Source organism: Mesoplodon densirostris, chromosome 3 (assembly GCF_025265405.1).
Source record: "Mesoplodon densirostris isolate mMesDen1 chromosome 3, mMesDen1 primary haplotype, whole genome shotgun sequence".
NCBI lineage: Eukaryota > Metazoa > Chordata > Mammalia > Artiodactyla > Ziphiidae > Mesoplodon > Mesoplodon densirostris.
The window spans coordinates 127567713-127582876 of NC_082663.1; the positions used below are offsets into that span (position 1 = coordinate 127567713).

At 40.7% G+C, this 15164-nt stretch overlaps 1 protein-coding gene across 1 annotated transcript in view; it reads right to left on the reverse strand.

The window, feature by feature from the left end:
• Positions 1-380: 380 nt before the first annotated feature.
• HTR4 (5-hydroxytryptamine receptor 4) overlaps positions 381-15164 on the reverse strand; it is a 68056-nt gene continuing 53272 nt past the window's right edge. The window contains exon 7 of the mRNA XM_060094434.1: positions 381-471. Within this exon, the coding sequence (XP_059950417.1) occupies positions 381-471 (91 nt within the window). The remainder of the gene's footprint in view (positions 472-15164) is intronic.

Here is a 15164-nt window from a genome sequence, read left to right on the forward strand (position 1 = left end):
CATCTATGACTGAGATAGGACACAGTGAGTGAGTGTGTTTGAAACATGAGTGAGACAAACCAGGCACAGTAAGGGGATATATGGGGGACAACAGAGACTATGAAGCCAGGGTGACTATGAAGCCGGGAAGAGGGAGTGCTAGGAAATAAAAAGATCCCTTCAAGGAGGATCTCTGGAGGAGAACCCCCAGTAAACAAGGGAGCCCTCCTGTCCCCTGCCACCTGCTGGAATCCTGGAGGAAAAGCCCGATGGGCATGGGGTGCCTGCACCGATGGATGGAACGCTGGGTGAAGAGAACACCGGGTGCAGTCAGGCACAGGCAGCAGCTTAGGACCTGCTCTTGGAGGGATGGCTGTCTTCAGGGTCAATGCCCCAGGGGCCTAAGTGTCACTGGGCTGAGCAGTCACCAAAGGAGGAGTTGTTGGGGGGTGGGAATGACTCTCCCATTGGCCACCACACTCCACTGCATCCCTAGAGAGGGGAGAAGATCACAGAACCTCAGAGTTGGAATGGACAGATAGGCTGGTGAAAGAGCCCACCCACTGCAGGAAAGCCCCTTGTGCCATGCAAATGGGTAGTTGTTTAGCTCCTGCTTAGGAATCTCCACTGACCAGCCAGGCCATATTATTTTTGAGCAACTTTAGTTATTGGCAAGAGCTTATTAATGTTCTGCCAAAATCAGCCTTCCTACAGCTTCTACCCTGTGGAACTACTATGCCCTCCAGGCCCACTCAAAATTCTTCCCTCCACTAATTATATCCTCCAAGTTTTCTCTTCTCCAGGCTACACATTTCCATTTTCTTTAATAGTTCATTATATATTATGGTTTCCAGATTATTGCCCATAATGGGCACTGTCCTCTAAACACAATCCTTATTATAATTATCTCTCTTGAAATATAGTACCAGGAAAGAGCCCAAATTTACACAGTGAGCCTGATTTATGTCACATACTTTTCATCATCAATTTAGTTTACTTCTATGAATGCAGTCAACATTAAGTTCATTTCTGACAATGGTTATATGCTATTGGCTTATATGTTAAACTCATTGCCAACTTATATCTTTTTGATACAAACAGCTGTCAATTCTTGTGGTTCTTTATTACATTGGTGCAGTTTATTTTTATTTATTTATTTATTTATTCACTCATTCATTCATTTAGCCAAAATATAGGACATGTGTCTCAGTTTCATTTCATTTTATTGATTTGGTATCATTTTAGTCAACTGAGAACATTCTAAATCATAACAATTTCAACATTCAAGATAGGATTATTTAGCACTGACTCAAGCTAGACTTTAAGGATTCTACCAACACATAGGAAGGTCAGATAATCTATTGCTACCTAGATTTTTCAGTTTAGTGTCATCTGCTTCTTAGATCTTCAATCTTCAGTCAAGAGAAAAAACTACTGATTGAACAGGGCTAAACCAGAGAATTGTGGTACCCCACCACAGATTGCCTTCCCAGCAGACAGGTAACAATCCGTGTGCCTGAGAATGGACCCACCCATGGAAGGTTTTGTGTAATGCCTTGCTGAAATGTCTCTGTCAAGCAGTAAATCTGTCCTAGTAGATAATGAAATTAGTTGGCATGAATTATTTTTAATGAAACAACGCTGACTCTTGCATACAAATCATTTGTATAATGACTGTCTTTGAATTTTGATAAGGTCTATTTCAAGCTATGAGTCTATAGTTTCTGCAGTCTAGCTTTAATCTTTCTTTAAGTACTGGGACAATATTTACTGGTCTCCAGGCTGCCATCATATCCTGAGTCCACAAAAGAGCTCCAGTCAGAGGTCTTATCAACCAGTTCCTTTAATCCCGTGAGAAATAGTACATCTTGGCTCAGAGAGAGTTAAAAGTTTTCCATCAATCCCAGGCAGCAACTTTTTCCCTGTGATGTTCTCTTCTTTCCAGTTGCAAGATTATTCTTACTAAAGCAGAATATGCAAGATTTCATCCCTAAATAATGAGAGCTATTTCTGGGTTTTCTACTTGCTCTAAACATACCTTTTGATTCATCTTTGGTTATACATTCCTTCTGCCAGATTTTCCACATGGCATTCTTCAAGTATAAGCTCTCTAGAAAACTCAAGATGTGGCCTAATGTCTTTACATATGCCTCACATTTTAATCTGTTTTATTCACTGAACATATCTATTAAAAGAATGAATGAATAGGAAGGAAGAAAGGAAGGAGAGAAGGAAGGAAGGAAGGGAGGAAGGAAGAGAGGGAGGAAGGGAGGGAGGGAGGGAGGGAGAAAGGAAGGGTTTCTCATTTCTCACTGGCCAAATTCCCTTTGTATCATACTTATTATTATCATTATTAGCAACAATAAAAACCACCACTCATTAGGGCAGCACCTGTGTGCAAGGCCCTGGGCTAAGTGTGTTATGTGCATTAATTCATGTATTTTAAACCCATTTAACAGACAAGGAAACTGAGTTTCAGTTTAAATAATTTGCCCAAATTAACTCAGTTAATAAATGGCAGAATCAGACTTACATTCCAGTCATTTTTGATTCCAAAGTCTGGGCTCTGAATTGTCCTGATACACTGTCATTCATCATCTTGAGAGAACCACCACTAAGTCCAGTGTTCAGGTTCTGCTGCCTCTAGCATCTTCTTGTCCCACTACGATGGACTCAGGGTAAAAGGAATATGTACATGGGTGTATATTATATCTATTTTTCCCGTGGGAAGCCTACAGTATGATGTGTCTCCTCCTCTTACTGAAACACAATGTAACTGGGACGTTAACGTGGGACTCTTTCCTGCTAACCCCTCTTACCCACTAAAGGAACATCTTTGCCAAGAGGTGTATATATTTTCTGTGATTCAGAACCAGGGAGACTAGGTGGAAAACGAAAAAGAACCTGCAGAGTCAGGAGGAACGTAGCGAGAGCAGAGGAAGGGACTAAGTGAATAAACATAATGAAGAATGAGGAGAGAGGATGGAAGACAAAGCAGGAAGACCTGGGCTAAAGTGAAGCATTGAGTTAGGTAAGTGGAAGGCTCCAGAGCAGCTGGGGATCAAGGAGGAGGCTCTTTGAAAAGTGTTTCCAAAATGTTATATTGGTTCTCTCATATAATCCTTCCAAATATTCAAATAAAGACTGAGAATTCTGCAGAATTGCTATTGGGTGCCTGGTACCACTCTTTTTACTCAGACAACATCAATATAGCCCTTGCCAAGGACAGAAGTCATGAATAAAGGAAAATGGCCCAGCCTCTTAACTCCATGGAGGACTCACAACCAACTCCCTTTAAGTAGGGAAAAAGGAGACTTGAGAATAATGCTAGGGTGATCTTGTATCCTGGTTGGCCTGTGTCAGTCTCAGTTTACACTCCTGTACTAATCTAATTGTTCTCAGTTAACAGTTTAATATCATCTGCCTTTTAGGTCTTCATTCAGGATAAAAAGTCATGGTGCAATATGCTGCACCCCAAGAGACCTCAACCCATACAATGAATCACACTCAGGAGGCATGGCTTTAACACTCAGTGAGCCCCTTTCACTTTCAACCGCAAGGCCACCCTAACTCAGCAATGTGAACAATAAACCAGAAGACAGGAACTTGGATTCCAATGCCTTTTTAGCCTCCATCCAGGCATGCCTCTGAGGACTCAGTCCCTTTCCTGTGCCTCATTTCCCCCGTTCTTTAAACAAGGAGGATTATCTTTAAGATCCCTTGCAGCTCTGACATTCTGGTTCTATGAGGAGCAGAGATGGTGGGTGACAAATACAGACCTTCTTATTGGGTACCAGCTGTGTGTGGGACTGTTCTCCAAAGCTGTGGGTAATTGCTTCAAATTTGGCTTTAATATTCTATTGTTAGTATCTGATACTTTATATTCTGTGTGGAGGGAAGAGGTTTCGCTGGAAACAGGGAGGATAATTTTTGGATTTGTATTAAAGAATCTGAAAGACCTCAATTTCTGAATCTGTGAAGTTACACTGCAAAGCTGTTAAATATATCTCGTTAGGATAGGATAGGGAGCGCCTGAGATGCCACAACTTAAAATGCAGTGAGACCACAACTGTCCTTCCTTAAACATATGCTTGATCAGAAACACTGGCAGAGCCGCTCAAAATTTCTGATGCAAAACATCATTAAAAAAGAATCTCTGATATTTTAACAGACTTAAGATGCAGCTTCTTGTTTCAATAGTTTTAGTAAAATCCTCTACAATTTATGAAGTATTTTTGTATCATTTTCCACATTTAATCTTCAACACAAACCTGTAAGGAAGGAAACTAGGTACAATGTAGGGGCATGGATTGATTGCTAGGTAACAGTGGATCTAGTGCTATAAATCAGGTGTTCTGCCTCCCAAATCAGGAATTCTGTCCATTGGGAAACATGGAAGTCATTTGTACAGTGGGAAGAGTTTTGTGATGAAGTTTAATATTAACGGTTGATGAAATAGAGTTACAATTCCCTTTGTTCCAGAAGAAGAGGGAGGAGGAGGAGGAGGAGGAAAAAGAGGAAAAGATGAGAGAGATCACTAGCTAAGTCATCTTTCAAAAAAATTTTCAGAGACTATGTGCATCAGAATTATCTTGGGTACTTATGGCAAATACAGATTCCCAGGATCCACATCAGACCTCTGACAAGAGGGTGGGAGCGGGGAGGGCAGAAATCTGCATTTTTAAAAAGTGCTCTCACATAATTCTTAGGCACATGGGAGTATAAGATTCCCTGAGGAGGTGAATGTCCAGTTATTCTACTCACACCTGAGGCACAGTTTAGCACTGGACACAGGGGGCAGTAAGAGAAAGGACAAGTGAGTGGGAAGGGCCAGAGCTAGCAGTATGAGACATTCAGCGATTCTGCACAAGGGATCAGAAAGAAAGCATTGACATGCATGCAAAGAGTCCATTTTAGCAAAGTGGACAAGGGGTATTTGTTGGCTTTTATGACACTGATGATGAAATGAGAACAGACTTGGTGATGAATCATGAAAACGAGGTGGCAAAAAATGTAAAGAGATGCACAAAGCAATATTTTTGAAGGTGTTTTTCATGTGATGGAGAAAAAACAGAATGCTTGGTTACAATTAGCTGATAAAAACTAATTGAACTGTTTATAAACAGTAAGCACATAAACTTGTACTAATTTATCAGTAAATTCAATGGCTCAAAAGGTGATGGCCTAGGCCAGTTTCTTCATTTGTGTTTAGATCACTATCAACCAGAACAGAATATTGACTCTGGAAGATCCAGTATTTCTCAAACATGGGATGTTTTCCACAGGTGATATGCCAAACAAAGAGGCACAACGTTAAACAATCTGAATCACAGTAAGGAGATCCAATACTTCTTTCACTCATTCTGCTCATTTCAAAGAGACGTACTCACTTTGGCCCCACTCTGACTTTAACAATTCTCTACTATCTAATAAAATGGAGAGCAGGCCTTTGACTCAGAGACTTTGGCAAACAATATTATTAAATTTTAATAGTAAAAAAGTTATGCAAATAATAATAATTTGTTTTGTTTTCATTGTATTTAATTTTAAAATCATCTTCTCTATATGATTTTTCACTTAAGGTCATACTAGAGAGTTTCATTTACAAACAGATTTATTTAAATTAAAAATGTATTTAAAGATAAACAGTAAATAAATAATAGCATGGGCAGAATGTTGATATGGGTAAAAATTGTGAAAATAGCAGGCAAATGACAAAAAAATCCTATCAGATGAGAAAACTTAATTGCAGGGAGCACAGTGTCTTGACAAGGACATAAAGCAATGCATCCTCAGGGTGGGAACTCTGGGATCTTTCTATTATTTTGTGCTGCTTGCAGAAAGAACCCCAGATAGCTAAATTTGCACAGTTTGGAATGCCTAACCTTGTAGCTCTGGACAAAACATATTCTCAGGGGTTCTTTAATTCCACCACCAGCCTCAGATACGTCCATGTTTCAACATGCTGAAGCGCAAGATCAAGTCAGTACGCATGGCTTATTCTAATCCGAATGCACCTCTATTTCTCAATGTGCACATGTAATTAAGGTCAAACCAATTTCCTTGTGAGGCTTTTTTCCACTGTTTACCACAGTTCCTAAAGGACAAATAAAAGACTGGAACTTTGAGTCTGGGGGATCAGACCATCTGTCTGCTTCTTCTGCTGAACTATTTTGATATGACAGAACCTAAAAATACGTAGGAGAAAATGCCTTGAAAGTATGGATCCGTGATAATATCAGCCAATATTAATTGAGCGTTTATTATGTGTCAGTGATTGTGCTAAACTAATCATGGATTATCTCATATAATTTTCACAACAATCCTATCACATAGGTTTTATTATTTACAGGCTCAAGTTGTGTGGAATGAGGCATAGTAACTTGCCCAAGTCAAATCATCTAGGGAGAGGTGGAGCCACCAGCTGAACCAGGAAAATCCAACTCAAGAGTCTTATTGTACCAGCTTCACTAAATGTGCACCTTCACTTAACAGGCACCCTCGACTCTTAGACACTGCAGGTAGGAAATGTCCTGCTCTCGAGAAGCTGTCCAGGTGAGCAGAGGGTGTTTGAAGTGCATAAAATTACTTAAGATCCCACAGGATGAGCTGAGCCTCCAAGAAAAAAGAGAAGCAGGTGTGAGAGCCCAGAGGAGGAAGTGGTTAGCTCCAATATTCAGGGGGTAGGGATCAGGAAAGTTGAGAGAGCTCATATTGGAACTGTGCCTCAAGGAATGAGTAGGCTTGTGCCAGGCAGGAAAGTGAAAAGAGCATTTGAGACAGCAGAAGTAATCCAGAGGCTGGAGAATTCACTATTTATCTAAGGAAAACTGATCAATCTTGCACGCTTATTGCCCAGGGAGTTAGGTCGGGGGAGAGTTGAGGGAAATGAGTTGGAAAACCAGACTGGGTCAGGCAAGAAGGGCTTTATATGCCCTTCACTACCTGCCCTGCAAGTCACACTATATTGCTCAAGGCTATTCTATTACAGCTCAATCCAGCTGGCATTTACAGTTTAAAATCCCACATGTCTGAATGGCCTTAACATCCTCTTAAATGATACACATGAAATAGCTTCTCTCTCTATAGTTATATTATACACATAGTCCCAAAAGAAAACCAGAGGCAAAAAAATTATCATTTGCAACCCAGCCAATGTCTTGCCTTGGATAATAATAAGAAGTTACCCCTCATTGGGAGGAGAGACAGACAACTACCTACTAGATAAGTTGTAGAAGAGATCACTGCATTGGTTGGGATATTTGACCAGATCACTTCTGAAGCCCTTTCCATGTCTAAGAATCAAAAGTTCCACATTATTTCAAGAGTTTTTAATTAACTAGCAAGGAGCCTATAGCTTAGTGGTTAACAGCAAGGGCTCTGAAATTAGGTGAACATGTGTTAGAATCCTGGCCCACCACTCACCAGCTATAGGACAGTAGCCAAGTTATTTAATCTCTCTGAGTCGCAATTTCCCCATCAGTAAAATGGGGATTTTAATACCTGCTCCATGGATTATATTAAGGATTCCATGAGATGACACATGTAATGCACTTAGCGCAATGGCCGGCATATAAAACCAGTGTTCAGTAAATGGTAGATACTAAGATGACAATAATAAAGATGGTGACGTCTGGACCAAGAAACCAAGTTATTCGTAGGCAACTAGTTATTATAATGACAATCACACACACACACACACACACACACACACTCCTTTCCCCAAAGTCAGAAACTCTAAGCAGGCAATAAAAATTCACAAATAGAAGAAAAATTCCATTATACCAGCCAGCAAAGGAAATAAAAGTTTGAAAAGAATAAAAGGAACATGAGTAGGCACCAAATATATTTGTTTGTCAGGTTTACCAAAATATAGATTCATCCATTTCTTAGAGAACAAAAAGCTCTCCAAGGACAAGTCTAACTGTGAAACGTTTCCAAGAATCTTGTAAAAAATGAGAATGAGAAAATAATTCAGAAATCACTTTGTAAAAAGCAGGTTCTTGGCTCTTTGGTTGAATATAACCCAGAGCACACTCAGATATTTGTTTATATAACCAGAAGCCATCCACCAGGTTTCCTTGCTCAAGGGTTGGAGATGATTTCACAGCATTTCTTGGAGCACAGAAGCTAGAACTTTCTGGCTCGCTCCCTTCCCCACAGTTCCCCTATCCTTGAAGTTGAAGTAATTTTCCTTCTCCTTCTGAACTTATTGCTCAGGAACTATCCTGTATCTTATGAGGAGGATATTAGGGTGATTTTGACCCCAAACCATTTCCCCTCAGACCCAGTTCTGACAATGAACCAGTGTTCCAGAAAAAGAAGCCTTGTCTTCCCAACCTAGTGTTCCTGCTTTTTTGCCTAAGATGATGATTATGATAAGGAGAACACATATATCAATAAGTTCCTTATCCCAGGCTCTATATGTACAGTATCTCACACCAGCCTCGTAACAGTGTTATGAGGCAAGAATCACCTTTACTTCCACTTTTGCACAGGAAGAAACCAAGGCAGCAAGAGGTCAAGTAACTTGCCCAGGATCACGCAGGTTCAAAGTGGCAGGACCTGAGTTCAGACTGATGTCCATCAAATGGACTGATTTGATGGACTGATGTCCATCAAATGCCAAGTCCTATGCTTTTAGCCGTAACACTAAGCTGCTTCATCAGTACTCTGATTTCCTCTAGATTGGGACCCTGCCTTACTACCTTAAGACCAGAGAAGTCCAGGTCTTAACTGTTCCCATGTGAAAAAGGAAGAACATGAAAACCAGGTTGAGGGGATCTTTCTTTAATCTCAGTCCTTCTCCTTACAAATCTTTAAACAGCAATTCCTTTCATATTAAAGCCTCAAAGAACAGAAATTTATCTGGATAGGTGGATATGACAACATTTTTCTCAAACAGGATCTCAGGAATAAAATCAACTGCTTAACCACTAAGCAGGCATCTGTAGAACCCAGGAATGGATTCCTCCCTTAGATGTGTCTAATTTTCCTACTAGCCAGATTGCTAGAAGAATCATAAAGGAAAAGAGAATGGTCCCTGCAATTGACAATATCACCTCTGGCACATCTCTTCCCACTGGTAACCTTTCCAGAAGGTCTCCAGCTTCAACCAAACAAAGTGCTACACTGGCTAAAGGAGGTTTTGCTCTCTCTTGTGTTTAACTGCACTGTGGGAGGACTTGCGTGGTTCTGTAACTCACACAATCACAAAGAAAGGGTCTGAGAATATCTCCTTTGACCTCCCACCACTTCCTTGGCCATGTTGACAAATGATCAGTCAATGCTTCCAGTGACTGATGGTCCATCAACACTTCTAAGTGACTGGTGAGCATCCAGTTTTCTCCTTCTACTTTATTAGGAACATCTTAGTAAGAGGATCCATTCCATTTTGTGCTGGAACATGCATTCTTAAAACTTCAGTCCTTTGCACCTACCTCTTTCCCTTGAGACCATGCAGAACAAATCGGATCCCTCTTTCCCAAAACAGCCTTCAGAGATATTAAAAACAACGCTCATGACCTGAATCTTCTTTGAGTCCTAAACTCATCATCCCCCATTCCTTACATTGTTCTTCACATGTCATGAATTCAGCAAAGAAAATCATGATGTTTATCCTCTCCTGGAGACACTCTAATTTGTCGACACCCAGAATAAGAAGGAGCTTTACCATTTCTATGGGCCAGGGTCAGGTATCATTACAGTGTGGACTAAGCACACATTTACACAGGGATATGGTTTCCTAGTAGGTCTCTTAAGTGTGCTTTGGAGGCAATTCCTTCCTGAGCAGCTGCTCCGACTAAATTGGCAGGACTGCGTCTCTGGCACAGGTGCATGCTGTAAGGGAACAAGCTCACAGAGCCTGCCTCGGAGAAAGGGCTTATCTGCAAGGTTACTACTGGCACTCTAACCACGGACATTCAGGGCCCTTCCTCTCAGAAATAATCGCCTTTTACAGGGTTTTTTTCCCCCTTGTCTTGTCTTGGGAGTGGATGTGGGTTAAGAGGAGCCAAAGGATGCAGAGGCTGCGCTGTAGTAGGCAGAGAAAAGCACACACAACTCCTGGCATTGTTCAAAGACCTCTCCTGCCGTCCCCTGGAAGAGGTAAGGAGGTTCTTTGTTGAAAATCCCAGAGGATTGGTTTAGAGCAGGGCTTTTCAACCACAGATTTATTTTGAAATTTGGGATCAGACAATTCTCTGGCGAGGGTTGTCCCATGCATTCTTGAATGTTTAGTAGCATCTCTGGTCTCTGTCCACTGGATGCCAGTAGCATCCACCAGTTGTGAAAAGCAAAAATGCCTTCAGGCATTGCTAAATGTCCCCTGGTAAACAAAACTGTCCCCAATTGAGAACTACCAGTTTAAATCCAGACTATCTCAATAGTTTAAGACATGGAGCTAGACCTAAACTTGAAGCATTATCTATGTGAACTTTCTCATTTTATTGGTGCTGAGAGAAATGACAGCAATCAGTAAGGAATTAGAAGACAGCCTTCCTGCTCTTTCCAATACACTGATGGTTCTCAATCCTGCTGTACATTAGAGCTCCTAAAACATACGCATTTCTGGTCCCCAACCAGACCAATTAAAATAGGATTTCTACATGTGGAACCCAGGAGCTCCCAGGTGGCTCTAGTGTGCAGCCAGGGTCAAGGGTCAGAGCCCCACATCACACTGCCTCTATTCTTGACCTCTGATAAACCACCTGAGCACCACTGGAGCTGGGTGTGGTTTGGGGTTTGCCCTGAAGTGTGACATGCACAGTGGGCACCAATCTCAGAGGGCTGGTACATGGAACCCTAACACCCTAGCAACAAGAGCACCTGCAGAGCCAAAGGGGGAAAACAAATAAACACAGACTGTAACCAACTTGTTCGACAAGTTAGCATGTTTTATGTTGGATCAAAGAAATGCCTCCAGGTAATTTAAAAGCCAGAAGGCATATTCAAAATAACAGTCCCAACTGTTCAGCACAGGGCATGATGTACCCAGGAAACAGGTTTTGTCTCATGTTTAAACAATTATTTATAAACAGTGTGATTAATTTAATTTCATTCATTTCTGGCTTTTCTTCTAACAGAGGGAGCTCTGTGTTCCTTGTTTAAGGAGCAGTGTTTAGAACACAGAGATTTCTATCGACTCATTTCTTAAGAAATGCTTATCAGGAGGCTGAGAAAATAACTGGAGAAGTTGTTTGTTTTAACCAAGATATGAACAATGTTATATCTACAATTATAATAACAACAGTTACAGCAGCTTCCGTGCATGGAGCACTTTCTGTGTAACAGAAGCTGGGCTCAGCTCTGCACATACGTTATCATATTTAACCTTAACAAAAGCCCTAGGAGACGGGTTCTAATATTATTCCCATTTTACAGGTGAGGAAACAGAGGCCTACAGATGTCTGGTCACATGCTGAAGATTATATAGATAGTAAATGACAGATCTCAGACAGGACTGACATCCAGGTGTCACAGGCTCCAGCCCCTACAGCCATTATGCTACATTGGGTCCGATGCCCCTTTGTTTACTTACCAAAGTTCACCTTCCTCTGAGTCAGAGACAGTGGAAAGGATGATGTTTTAGGCCTCAGCACTTTAGTCCAGCAGTGGGCATCCTGCAGGGCAGCTTAAGCCACTTGATTACCAAACTTTTGCAAGTACACTTTGCAAACAGCACTAACTTTTCTAACCCTGAGTATTTGATGAGGCAAGTGGAGCTCTTCTGATGTTAGTCTCACTGTTTTCCTGGTGTGATCTCAACAAGAGCAATGTTTTGTGAGAGCTGCTTCAGGTTGGGATTGGGGAAGGACTGAGGACAGGGCCAGCTTCATGGTTGTGTGACCAAAGCAGTCGCACAGGAACCCAGAGCTTGGTGTAATGTTCTGCTTGTCCTCATCTTGGAATTCTCAATAACTTTATCTTTGAACTTGTGATCTCTGAGGGACAATGAAGCATGCATGTGAGCAGAGATGACACGTGCAATATGAGTGTACACCATAGTTCCTTGCTGCCTCTCACGTTAGTGATGCCCTGTGAGCACAGAATTCTGGTAGACCAACCATACATAAAGAGTTACTAAGACTCAAAGCAAACACAACGTGAAAACATAATGTATATAAAGCATTTTCCTTCTCCCATCGTCTTTCTGTCAGCAGCTTCTGTAACATGCTTACCTTGTATTTGCTGAGTCTTGCTGAATTCCCACAGATCATGGGTCCACTACAATTCTTCACTCATGTTTCCTATCAACACATCTATGACCGAGTAAGCAGATGGCTGGTGGCCCTGAGAGCCCATGTTTTCCATTTGAACCAGAACTTGCCAGATGCAGAAAGGAGGCAGTGATTTTCTAAGAAAAAGGAACCATCAAGGAACCCTACCATGTCTTTTCCACATGCATTGCCTTCCTCTATTAGCCAAGCACTTATGTTGAAAATACTGACATAGAAAGAAAGGATATGATAGAGCAAATCATGGTTCTTTTCTCTTTAGTCCTTCTTCACTCCTCAGTAAGCTGAAGGGAGAATGTTAGTAGAATGTGTGTGTATCAAGAAGTGAAATAAAAACAGTTGCGTTAGTTTTGTGCACTGTCTGGTAAAAATAAAATACATAAGCATGTCTGAACTACAAAATACAATTTGTGTAATCTGTATAATTTTGGTGACTCCACATACAGGTTAAATGCTCTTATTTTTGCATTTAAAACTGTCAGTGCACAATATAAAGACAGATGGTAAATTTTCTGCTAATACTTTAAAATTGCATTTTGTTTTTCTACTAGAGAAAAGGTAAATAGCAAATAAAATACATATGACAAGTTGAGAGAAAGACTGAGGAGGAAAGAAAAAGGATTTCCATTTTAATACTTTTAACAGAAATGTGTTCCTGCCCTTTGAACCAGGGGCCCCACATTTTCATTTTAAGTTGGGGCTGTGAATTATGCAGCCATCCCTGGGGGAGACTGGGGGAGAGAAGGCAAGGTCATGCTCACCCAGCCTTGGTTTACCCAGATTAAGTCTGCTTTGGCTCAAAACAATGAGGCAAATGTTGAATCCAATTGTAGCCTCCAAAGTTCAAGGTAAAGGCCAAAAAATGGCTTTTAAATGTCAAACAGCTTTCCAACATTAGCAGAAACCTCTAAGGATCCAAAGTAAATCAAACCTAAATTATTTCCTCATCCATGGGTAATCTTCCAATCTACTAGGTGAAAACCTTTATTTAAATGGGGAATTCTGATGGGGTGAATTAGAAAGTTGGCAGGTGTCTACACAGTGGAAAAACAAAACAAACCAAAAACTATTCCAGTTAAGGAATTAACAAAAAAAATTTTTTTAAGTGGTGAAAATTTATTTGAGTATACACTGTCCATGTGAACAATAGGGTCTAGTTAGGGTCTGATAAGGGCATCCATCCATTCATTCAGCAAATGTATTAACTGATCAATGTGCTACATACACCCTGGGGGAACTTTTGGGAATAAAATGGATGTTATCTGCCCTCAGGGACTGACAGTCTGACTGGGAGATAAAGAAGTAAATAAGACATGAATACAATTATAAATTCTGATAACAAGAGGCAATAATGACCTGAAAGAATTTTTTTTCCTTCTACTGTTTTTTTGGGGAACCTCATTCTCTTTGCCTCTTTCTTACTTTCACTTTTTCCCTATCTTCATATTTTTCTTTATTGATTCCACATATAAATCTGAATATACTAATCTTATGCATGGAAATGTCAAAGACTTAATATAGCCCATCCACTAGAATCAGTTTATTTATTATTAAGCTCTGGTAGATAACAGGAGTTAATATAAGTATGAGGGAAAATATACATTGTTTCCTTCGAGAGAGATGGTTCAAATTGCTTTAGAGCTGTTTTGTCCATTGGAACTTTTTACGATAAATGAAATAGTCTACATTTGTACTGTCTAATCCAGTAGTCACTTACAACATGTGACTACTGAGCTCTTCGAATGTGGCTAGTGGTTACCCTATTGGACAGGGCAGGTCTAGAGACCGCCAGGTCAATGGAAAACCTTTTCATCGGGGGATTGAGGGTGGAGAATGGAGGATGACAGCCAAGAGCCAAGGTAGATATGTAAGAAGTTCTTTGGGAAGTGCTTGAAGAAATGGTCAGCCTTCTTAGGAATCAGGTGAGTGACCTAAGTCTGAGCAAGATCTAAACTTGGAGAACCAGGGAAGATACTGAAGCCTGGCATGAGCAAAGCAACCCATCCACAAAGCTAAACTTTGCATGTAAACTCTGCTTGTGTTACCTAACTTATAAATAGTGTGCTCTTACAACATACTTATCTCTCCCATGAGGACAGAGCTTTGCAGTTAGGAAAGCAATTGCACATCTATTATCTTGTTTGATTTTCACAGTGAGGTAGTGAGATAGGCAGGATAGGAATTATTCACCCAAGAAGCCAAAACTGGAATCCTCAGTGGATTTCACGTAGAGAAAAATCTCCATCTAAAGTTACTGTCAGCACCCTGAGTCCCTACTCTGCCATGGATCCTCAGAGCTAATCAGCATAGAGACAGCTAAATAGAAGAGAAGCTAGGCCAGGGAAGAAGGAACAGAAGCATTCCTTCACTCCCTTGTCAAGTCTCATGATGTTCCAGGTACTTTACTAGGCTCAGAGGATACAGCAGTGAACAAGACTGGCAAAATCCTTGGCATTTATCCAATGAACAAAGAACTCCAGAATCAAATCCCTATTTAACCCCAAATCAAATCAATATGGCTTATTCCTATCACCTGTCACCCACGTGACTCTGTGTAGTCACAGTCTATATGTTCACACTATGCCCCCAAGTAGGGAGTATCACTTGGCTTGAAGAATGACTGAGCTGAGGCCAGGCTTCCAAAGGAATATTTTCCCATATTTTACTGGTTAACATCAGATAAAATTATCATGTTTCTTCCTTCTGTCATTTGGATTTTGTACACACAATGTTGAACAGCAGAGATGACAAGGCATCCTTATCTTATTCCTGACTTGAGTAGGAAAGCAGCCAATGTTTTCTCATTAGGGTATTTCTTCCTTTCTCTGTTGTTATGTTTGATGTGAGTTTCCTAGAGTGGCAAAAGTAACTTCTATGAGACTAAGGGAGATGTTGGCAGATGGGGAAAACACAGTTATAGAATCAGGTTAAAGATGTGACAAGGAGAGA